The 10695-nt window shown below is 37.9% G+C and overlaps 1 protein-coding gene across 12 annotated transcripts in view; it reads left to right on the top strand.

Annotated features, from left to right (window-relative positions):
• Positions 1–10695, top strand: part of ZnT63C (zinc transporter 63C) — a 143137-nt gene that overhangs the window by 117585 nt on the left and 14857 nt on the right. For 9 of the 12 annotated variants that reach the window (XR_011715098.1, XR_011715099.1, XM_071681805.1 and 6 more), the window contains 6 exons: positions 142–266; positions 541–638; positions 824–1048; positions 1970–2145; positions 2973–3082; positions 4258–4477. Coding sequence is in view for 10 of the 12 variants with exons in the window: in XM_071681805.1 (XP_071537906.1) it covers positions 142–266; positions 541–638; positions 824–1048; positions 1970–2145; positions 2973–3082; positions 4258–4477 (954 nt within the window). In the remaining 2 variants the exon portion in view is untranslated. Of the gene's footprint in view, positions 1–141; positions 267–540; positions 639–823; positions 1049–1969; positions 2146–2972; positions 3083–4257; positions 5897–10695 lie in introns of those variants that run through there. The other 3 variants (XM_071681802.1, XM_071681800.1, XM_071681803.1) reach the window with 2 other exon arrangements.

Below are 10695 nucleotides of genomic sequence, written 5' to 3'. Positions count from 1 at the left end.
TAGTTCAGCAGTACATTACTATTTAGATTCTGAGTATTATTTACTTAAATGCTCTTCATTTTAAGCTAATTACTGGATTTCATTTTAAGGACTATTGCCCTTTTATTGTATAAAGTTTTATGACATAATTTCACTTTTCAGATGTCGCCCAAAAAATGGAGTAAAAACACTTTTGGTTGGGCAAGAGCTGAAGTATTAGGAGCTCTTGTAAACAGTGTCTTTCTTCTTGCTCTCTGCTTCTCAATATTTGTGGAATCGCTAAAAAGGTAGCTAAAGATATACATGATTATTATACATTTATTAATTTTTACTATACATATATTTCTAAGACAGGGAAAATGTGGGAAATATTATTTCGTCCCTATCCCTTTATTTATATATTTGCAGTGTAAGATGTGCCTTAAAAAATTTTGCCATTATTCCTCAATCTAATTTTCATGAAACCATCATGCATTTCTCGTATGAATAATTTGTACCATTCTAACCTTTTAACCATGATTATAATGGAAAAATCTTTGAAAAAGATTCTCTCTATTTCAGATTATATGAAACGGAAGAATTACATAATCCACAAATGATACTAATAGTTGGAGTAATTGGGCTGATAATCAACTTAATAGGCCTTGGGCTGTTCCATGGTAAGAGTGTAAAGCTTTTTACTATTTTTTTGTGGTTATTTAATAATTTGGGTCTAGTTTGAGAATGTCATATTATATCGGAAATGTACTGATTATTTTTCTTTTTTGATGATGGCAAGTAAGTGGTAAGAATTGTACTCTATTTAAAAAGATTTGGTCTCTTATGAACTTTGTCCTTTATGCAGAGCATGGACATGGTCACAGTCATGGAGGGCATGGTCACAGTCATGGAAGCCATGAAAACAAACTATCTACCATCAATGCCCTGGTAGCTACAGATGACAATGAAAATGATGAAAGATTTACCCCTCCACTAACGAGTCCACAGAAACATGGGGAGGAAAATAACAAAAGTGCCTCCCAGATGAACATGAGAGGGGTGTTCCTACATGTGCTTTCAGATGCTATGGGTATGTTTTGAAGATATGAAAACTTATTTATCAGTATTTGAATACTTTCCTCACACTTGTAGCTGATTGGCAAAGCAAATTGACCCAAATACTTTGTGTAGAAATCTCATATACCAAGAAGCTAATTGTATTAAAAGAATGTTACTTCATAACAGTTATACATCATTAGGAAAGTAGAGTAGCCAGACGGGAAAAGATGAAAAAAGTGGCACCATTAGAATAGCATCATTTAAAGAAAAACATAGACTGCTAAAGTGTATTGGGAAACTGTGAAACTGTTTAGTTTTGCTATGGTGTGAATGTGGCAAAAGAATGGAATGATCCTTCCTTTTGTCAGTCATTCTTCCTTTAACCTTGTTAACACTGCAGCACCAGTTTTGTATTGAGTGCTTGTGCTCAGTAGAACACTTCAGAGGAACTTATTTTCCATGTATTTTACTTTTTTGACTTTCCTACTTTTTTGTATCTTTTCACCTTTCCCTAGTTTATCTTCAGTTTTCTTTTAGATTTGATTTTTTTTAAGTCTTGCTGTAGTCTGGTGTATATTTTTGATGTGCAGTAGTGTTAATTGCATGCAACATTTAGTGTTGAATATTTTAAGCACTTGGACATCCATTGTGGAGGATGTTGGTCCTAAAAATGCGTTGGGAAGATGTATTCAAGTTGCTCTGCTTTCATCAAAGTACAGTACAAGATATTTGCAATATAGCTAAATGAATAGTCGTACACGGCATCAGTCATTTCAAAACTGTTTGCGAGTTGCATTTTTGCTTAAATATAATTGAAACGCTTGACTTGTATTATAAGTTGATAGTGGTATATTTTTAGTTAGATGAAATATGAAAATAATTGTAATAGACCTGACAGTTAAAGTAGATTTGGAGTATATAATACAAATATTTCCCTGCATTTTTTCCACAGGTTCGGTCATTGTGATAATCAGTGCGCTGGTTGTCTGGCTAACTAATTGGGAATACTCTATGTACATTGACCCAGCACTATCTCTCTGCTTGGTGACTCTCATCACTCTCAGTACCTGGCCTTTATTGAAAGTATCTGCTCTTATTCTACTACAGACAGTTCCTACTCATATTCAGGTGAGAATTACCTGTACTTAAAATTAGAATAGGATTTCAAGACTGTCATTAATGATGAGGAATGTAATTTCAAGTTTTACTAATGTAAGGGTTATAGACATAGGATTAATGACTCGTGGAGGTGATGATGATATGTATAAAAACGGAAAAAGAGTTATTGTTGACTTCAAATAGGGTACATACCTGAAATGATATCAGAAGAAATGTAAGTGTTGCTCAATTGAAAACCACATATGAATTGCAGATTCTTATGATATTTAAACTGTTTTTTTCGTGTTTGTTTGCCATTCCCTCGTCATTAAGATAATGCAAGGAACAGAAGAACAGCCTTACTTGTTCATGTACTCTTTCTACCTTTCATGTATAATTCATTGAAAATGTTGCCTTTTATCAACAATCAAGCCCTACAAATCTCTCCTTAATATCCCTCAGACCACTTTATATGCTTTTGTTCAACCTACTTACAGCATGTTACCCTCCCCTGTACCACATCACTCCAATTCTTTTACTTCTCATCCTCCTACATGTTCAGGCCCCAACAATTCAAACACTCTTTCACTTCATGCTTACTTCTGCTTGATATACCCTTCCACAAATTTTCTGGGTGATATTACATCATTAAAGCTGGGTCTTTAGCATTTGAAGGTATAAAGAGGACTAGAAAGTAAAAAGTTTGGAAAGATTCAAAGCTCCTTGAAATAAAACGAGGAAAAAAACATTGATTCAAATGAATAGCGTCAAATATGGAAAATCCTTTATGGAAAATTCTGAATTGATAATTATATGTAACCCAGTGAGATTTTTATATCATAAAATAAAACTTTCAGGTTGATGGCATACAAAAGCAGTTGTTGAATGTTGATGGTGTTCTGGCAGTCCATGAATTCCATGTTTGGCAGTTGGCAGGCGAGAGAATTATTGCTTCTGCTCATATCAGGTACATCTTTATTTTTACTTTTTATCGAATGAACTTTTAGTCTTTTGCCTCGTGTATATTTTTATATATCCTATGCTGGTTAGTTATTTCCTGTTTTGGTGACATAACATTAGGAACAGACAAAGAAATGGCAATCTCGCTCGTGTTCACTCTCTTGCTGTCGTGTATGATTATATCATTTAGTCCTTTGTTCTTTTCATGGGGTTCTTATAATGTCATGGCTGAATTTCATTCAATAGCAGGGAGATGATGGGCTAATTTGTAGTGAGAAGTTCCATAACTTGATTGTATTGTTTCTTCGTGATGGTGTTGCCGAAGCAACTTTTTGACGTGGTGATTGTCCTAGTATTCCTTGCATGTTGTAGAAGGCAACTAAAATGGGCAAGAGCAGGTTCCTGGAAGCTCTACCCTTTTCCAGTTTTTCTTAGAGATAGACTGGAAGAAGCCAAGCAAGGAGTGCTTATCCTACTGAATGTGGATGGATGTAACCAGGATGAGAAGGAAGAAATTGGTTATCTGCTAGAAGAGAGAAACCTAGTTTTTCTGGCTTTGAGGGAAATTGCATTCAAATAGAAAGGGAAAGAATAACTAGGGGTAAAGTCTAGGGTTAGTGTGAGAGTAAAGAAAATGGAGTAGCAATCCTATTGGATTTGTGGGAATGTGTGAAAGATTGTAAGAAAGTGAAGAAGAATCAAGATTGATGTTTTGGGTGGAACTAAATGGAGTGCATGAACAGTTTTGATGTGGGGTGATGGTTGACTTGACTGCAGGAGTGGGTGATTTAGCAGTTGAGGGTATAATTGGGGGCATGGGGTACTTGGTATGAATGAAAACATATTTGTACATTTATTTTGATCTATGTGGGGAATTTCTTCATTGGTAGTATATGAACACTTGGTGATTTGATTTTGAAATGGTTGCAGTTCTGCTCTAAAGACATGCTTCATCCTCATAAATCCCAGTTCTAAATATTTTACAATCACTAGTACTAAATTTAACTTTGTTTTTAACTAATCTGAAATGTGTAATTGAAAATACTTCTGGTATCATTTTTGCTTGTATTCCATAATTACTTTGATTCTTGGTACCATACAGTTCCATCCAGTTTTAAGTTTTCCTTTTTTTCTTTTGTTTGCTTTTGTACTGCAATTTTTTGAATAAACAAATCTCTGCAGATGTCGCAACCTGAAGGATTACATGGTTCTAGCTGAGAAGATAAAGAAGATGTTCCATGAAGAGGGTATTCATTCAACTACTATACAGCCAGAGTTTGTCGAGTTTGAGGATGATGGTGCCTCTGCTTCTATTGACTCGGCAGAAGATTGTATTCTAGATTGCCCATCAAAAGATAAAGATGGTTGTGTGGCAAACACCTGCTGTGGGCTCTCCAAACAGGTAAAGAGTGCCTCCAAGGAGGAGCTTAGGTTCACTAGCATCAAGCAAAATGGAGTACCCTCTCTTGCCTTAAAGGAATTACCGCTTCAGCAGAAAGTATCCTTGGACCTACCAGATGTTTCAAGGGCTTATTCCCATGCATGTTCCCCTCGGTGGATTCCCCCAAATGCTAATGCTACTGCTTCTGATGAGGAAAATTGTACCTGTACTCAGATTTCCCAAGCTTCTGTAATAAACAAATGTGCTGAAACTCCTATAGATATGGATGATACAGGAGGCATTGACAAAGAAGGTAGTTCATGTCTTGGTCATAATGCAGCAAGTAGGGACCCAACTGAAAGTTCATGTCAGTGTGTTGATACAAAAGATTTAACAGGCAGAGACAAACTTCATAGTACAAGTCGGTGTCATGAAACAGTAAGTAGAAACAAAAAAAGTTCACATAATTGCAGAGATATAAGTAATGTAGAAAGTAAGCTGCCCAAAGTTTTTCACAAAAAAAATCTCCAGAACACCTCGAATATGAATGGACTTTCTTACCAGAAGAGTTACATGTCATCAGTAGCAGTAGTTATTGAAGAAACAGAGGCAGCAGATTTCTCTGCATCTGTACGACTATAATTTAGTGGATATGTATCAATAGAAAGATCATTTTATTGACTTGCAATTTGTCCGAGTGACATTTGCTTTTAAAACCATATCGAAGTATATTTATTTAGATATATAGAGGCACACTGTTTATATATTTCATTCTCATCATAGTGTAGTAAACATTTCATAGGTTATTTTGTATATTTTCATGTTTTCATCCTTAAGGTAGTTGTACCCAAGCATTGTCTTGCTGTTTGTATCGAAGTAATTTTATTTATAGACTGGATGACAAAGTGCATCCTTGGTAATGAATTATGACTTTAAAGCTTAAGGTGCAGAATGCTTTAGCTTTTGCATAGGCATATAATTAGATCACTCGTAATTTCTAGCAGGAAGATATCATGGTGGCATTACTGACAAATTGTATTAAATTTCATTTGTATGTATAGTGAAGTTGGGAGATCTGAGTACTGCTGACTGTGGAACCATTTTTTTTTTTTTTAATTTCATGATAATGGCAGAATTTTTATTACAATGCGCTTTTGTGTGTTTGTCTTGATGCTTCTTGATGACCTGTATTAAACAATTAGTTTTGCTTATTGTCTTGTCTTACTATAGAAAGTTCACTTAATTTATTTTACTAATATCCATTTTTGTGTAGAAGTAGGCACTCGAAATAGGTAGCAACACCTTGCAGATCACAGAACACTGTAGATTGCTTACATCTCCTTCAGCCTAGTTATGTGATAATGCCATTGTTTGTACTAGTAGATGTAGTTTATATTCAAGGTAAGGAAAGGCTCATTCTCAAGAAATCACTGCCGACTCTTCAATTGTTTTTTTTCATTTACCATATAACCTTCACTGTCACTTCAAAACTTGGAGAAACTACTTTCAAGTTCCAGGTTCTGTGAAGACATTGGGCTTGTTATGTAGGTGAAATTTTATTACCCATGACTTTCTTCAGATCAGCAGTAAAGTATGCTAACTGATACCCCATTCGTAAGCCGTATGTTGTTCATAATCTGGAAAATAACTTGTCAAAGTTTATGAATTGTAAGGAACATTCATAAAAACTTTATATTTGGACTGATATTGGTGACCATGTTGCTTGTCTTAGAATGCTGATGTACAGCGTACATGAATATCAAAATTGTGTATCTTCAAAATGGCACCAGCAAAAAGTCAGATGCTTCTCTTTTTCTTTGATGGACATGCAAGGCTAAGAAAAGGCACTGGAGTTTACTACTTATTGAGACTATTGCCATGCTGCTCCATTGAGGGAGTTCCAAGTGGGAACCGGCATTAGGTATATTTTTGAAATGAGAGTATTTCCAGTATAGTTGTCCAGCTTGATTATGCTGGACACAGGAAGTCTGTGGAACTAATAGATTACTAGTGGATTTTTATCAACCATATTGTAACAAAAGTTTTTGATAGCTTTTGTGCACCAGATCTTATGAATTGATAAGTAAAAATCTCTGTGAACTTTGGATTGCTGGAGTGACAAGTTTTTTGTGCATGCACAGTGGACCCATAATTTAGGATTTCATTCACTGATTGGCTTAAATCTGTGGTATGTTTTATGATGGTTGGTGGATGATTATGGAAATATTTTTTAAGATACATTAGTATGTTGGTGTCGGAAAAAGCTGCCTTGGATCTTTACAGAGTTGCCCTCTGCCAGTGGCCTGTTAAAGGTTAGGCACTAAAGACTTAGAAGTGGCACTGGAGTTTTAGCAGCTTTCCTGCCCTATATATTCTTTAGACCTTCTATGAAGCATCTCTCCAGGCCTATGAGTGTACAGTACAATTCCATCTCTTTCTGTAAGTATTTCATACATGCATCCTTTAAAGCAAACACCTGATTCAAACATCATCTGCCATTTTTGAAACTGGTCCTCCCCAGTCAGATGCTTTGTACATGCCTTCACCCCTCTTCACTACCCTCCCACACTACTAAGCACACTCGACACACGTACCTCTGTAGTTTGCACATTCACCCTTATCCCCCTTGCCTTCATACAGTGGTACCATACATGCATTATGCTAATCTTTGGCCACCTTGACATGATCCATGCATTCAATGAAAATTCTAACCAACCAATCGACAACAGTGATAGATTTGGATGCAATACCATACACTTCAGCTGCCTTGACACATTTCAGCTTTTGTAAGGCCTTCACCACTTCTTCCCTTCACCAAACCACTCTTCATGACTTTCACTTCCCTTACCACCCCGACCTACACACCCTACATCTGCCATGGTATCGTCATTTTCATTTAGTAGTCCCTCAGAAGTTTTGTTTTATCATGACCTATTATCACTCTCCCTTTTGCCCCCATTGCCAGTGTTCTGATTTTTTTCTTGTTTTTCTCATTATTAGCCCCTTTCCAAAATATCATATTATCCCTAAGGTTTGCTGATATTTGCTCACCCCAACACGCTATTGCCTCTTTTTCAATCCCTGCACCTTCTTCCTCTTGACCTGGCAGTTCCTTTTGTATATCTCAGAGCCATTTGCACTGCTTCCCTGTATATACTGCCCAAGTGCCTTCTTTCCTTTTTCTCTGGTAACTTTAGTTATTCATCCTACTCTTCTTTCTGATCCATCTTTTAAATATGGAATTGAAAAAAAAATGGTGTTCCACCCTCCAACTCCCACCCCCTTTAGTTGCCTTTTTTTTTTTTCTTTTTTTTTCCAAAGGAGGGAACAGAGAAGGGGGCCGGGTGAGGATATTCCCTCAGAGGTCCAGTCCTCTGTTCTTAACGCTACCTCGCTGAGGCGGGAAATGGCAAATAGTATTAAAAAGAAAAGAAATGTATATATATACATTGCTTTGAAGAATGTATGTGAGAAATACTTAGAAAAGCAAATGGATTTGTATGTAGCATTTATCCCTGGGGATAGGGGAGAAAGAATACTTCCCACGTATTCCCTGCATGTCGTAGAAGGCGACTAAAAGGGGAGGGAGCGGGTGGCTGGAAATCCTCCCCTCTTGTTTCTTTCAATTTTCCAAAAGAAGGAACAGAGAAGGGAGCCAGGTGAGGATATTCCCTCAAAGGCCCAGTCCTCTGTTCTTAACGCTACCTCGCTAATGCGGGAAATGGCGAATAGTATGAAAGAAAGAAAGATATATATATATATATATATATATATATATATATATATATATATATATATATATATATATATTATATATGTATTGTTGACTGGTTGGTAAGGTTATTTAATGTATGTATGACTCATGGTGAGGTGCCTGAGGATTGGCGGAATGCGTGCATAGTGCCATTGTACAAAGGCAAAGGGGATAAGAGTGAGTGCTCAAATTACAGAGGTATAAGTTTGTTGAGTATTCCTGGTAAATTATATGGGAGGGTATTGATTGAGAGGGTGAAGGCATGTACAGAGCATCAGATTGGGGAAGAGCAGTGTGGTTTCAGAAGTGGTAGAGGATGTGTGGATCAGGTGTTTGCTTTGAAGAATGTATGTGAGAAATACTTAGAAAAGCAAATGGATTTGTATGTAGCATTTATGGATCTGGAGAAGGCATATGATAGAGTTGATAGAGATGCTCTGTGGAAGGTATTAAGAATATATGGTGTGGGAGGAAAGTTGTTAGAAGCAGTGAAAAGTTTTTATCGAGGATGTAAGGCATGTGTACGTGTAGGAAGAGAGGAAAGTGATTGGTTCTCAGTGAATGTAGGTTTGCGGCAGGGGTGTGTGATGTCTCCATGGTTGTTTAATTTGTTTATGGATGGGGTTGTTAGGGAGGTAAATGCAAGAGTTTTGGAAAGAGGGGCAAGTATGAAGTCTGTTGGGGATGAGAGAGCTTGGGAAGTGAGTCAGTTGTTGTTCGCTGATGATACAGCGCTGGTGGCTGATTCATGTGAGAAACTTCAGAAGCTGGTGACTGAGTTTGGTATAGTGTGTGGAAGAAGAAAGTTAAGAGTAAATGTGAATAAGAGCAAGGTTATTAGGTACAGTAGGGTTGAGGGTCAAGTCAATTGGGAGGTGAGTTTGAATGGAGAAAAACTGGAGGAAGTGAAGTGATTTAGATATCTGGGAGTGGATCTGGCAGCGGATGGAACCATGGAAGCGGAAGTGGATCATAGGGTGGGGGAGGGGGCGAAAATTCTGGGGGCCTTGAAGAATGTGTGGAAGTCGAGAACATTAACTCGGAAAGCAAAAATGGGTATGTTTGAAGGAATAGTGGTTCCAACAATGTTGTATGGTTGCGAGGCGTGGGCTATGGATAGAGTTGTGAGCAGGAGGATGGATGTGCTGGAAATGAGATGTTTGAGGACAATGTGTGGTGTGAGGTGGTTTGATCGAGTGAGTAACGTAAGGGTAAGAGAGGTGTGTGGAAATAAAAAGAGCGTGGTTGAGAGAGCAGAAGAGGGTGTTTTGAAGTGGTTTGGGCACATGGAGAGAATGAGTGAGGAAAGATTGACCAAGAGGATATATGTGTCGGAGGTGGAGGGAACGAGGAGAAGAGGGAGACCAAATTGGAGGTGGAAAGATGGAGTGAAAAAGATTTTGTGTGATCGGGGCCTGAACATGAAGGAGGGTGAAAGGAGGGCAAGGAATAGAGTATATATATATATATATATATATATATATAGATATTTTATATTTATCTTTTTATTATACTTTGTCGCTGTCTCCCGCGTTTGTGAGGTTTTTTTTATTATTTTTTTATTATACTTTGTCGCTGTCTCCCGCGTTTGCGAGGTAGCGCAAGGAAACAGACGAAAGAAATGGCCCAACCCATCCCCCATACACATGTATATACATACGTCCACACACGCAAATATACATACCTACACAGCTTTCCATGGTTTACCCCAGACGCTTTACATGCCTTGATTCAATCCACTGACAGCACGTCAACCCCGGTATACCACATCGCTCCAATTCACTCTATTCCTTGCCCTCCTTTCACCCTCCTGCATGTTCAGGCCCCGATCACACAAAATCTTTTTCACTCCATCTTTCCACCTCCAATTTGGTCTCCCACTTCTCCTCGTTCCCTCCACCTCCTACACATATATCCTCTTGGTCAATCTTTCCTCACTCATTCTCTCCATGTGCCCAAACCATTTCAAAACTCCCTCTTCTGCTCTCTCAACCACGCTCTTTTTATTTCCACACATCTCTCTCACCCTTACGTTACTTACTCGATCAAACCACCTCACACCACACATTGTCCTCAAACATCTCATTTCCAGCACATCCACCCTCCTGCGCACAACTCTATCCATAGCCCACGCCTCGCAACCATACAACATTGTTGGAACCACTATTCCTTCAAACATACCCATTTTTGCTTTCCGAGATAATGTTCTTGACTTCCACACATTCTTCAAGGCTCCCATGATTTTCGCCCCCTCCCCCACCCTATGATCCACTTCCGCTTCCATGGTTCCATTCGCTGCCAGATCCACTCCCAGATATCTAAAACACTTTACTTCCTCCAGTTTTTCTCCATTCAAACTTACCTCCCAATTGACTTGACCCTCAACCCTACTGTACCAAATAACCTTGCTCTTATTCACATTTACTCTTAACTTTCTTCTTTCACACACTTTACCAAACTCAGTCACCAGCTTCTGCAGTTTCTC

The sequence above is a fragment of the Panulirus ornatus genome, chromosome 33 (genome assembly GCF_036320965.1).
Source record: "Panulirus ornatus isolate Po-2019 chromosome 33, ASM3632096v1, whole genome shotgun sequence".
NCBI classification, from domain to species: Eukaryota; Metazoa; Arthropoda; class Malacostraca; order Decapoda; family Palinuridae; genus Panulirus; species Panulirus ornatus.
Note: the sequence above shows the minus strand (reverse complement) of the source record. Positions and strands in the feature narration are given on the sequence as shown.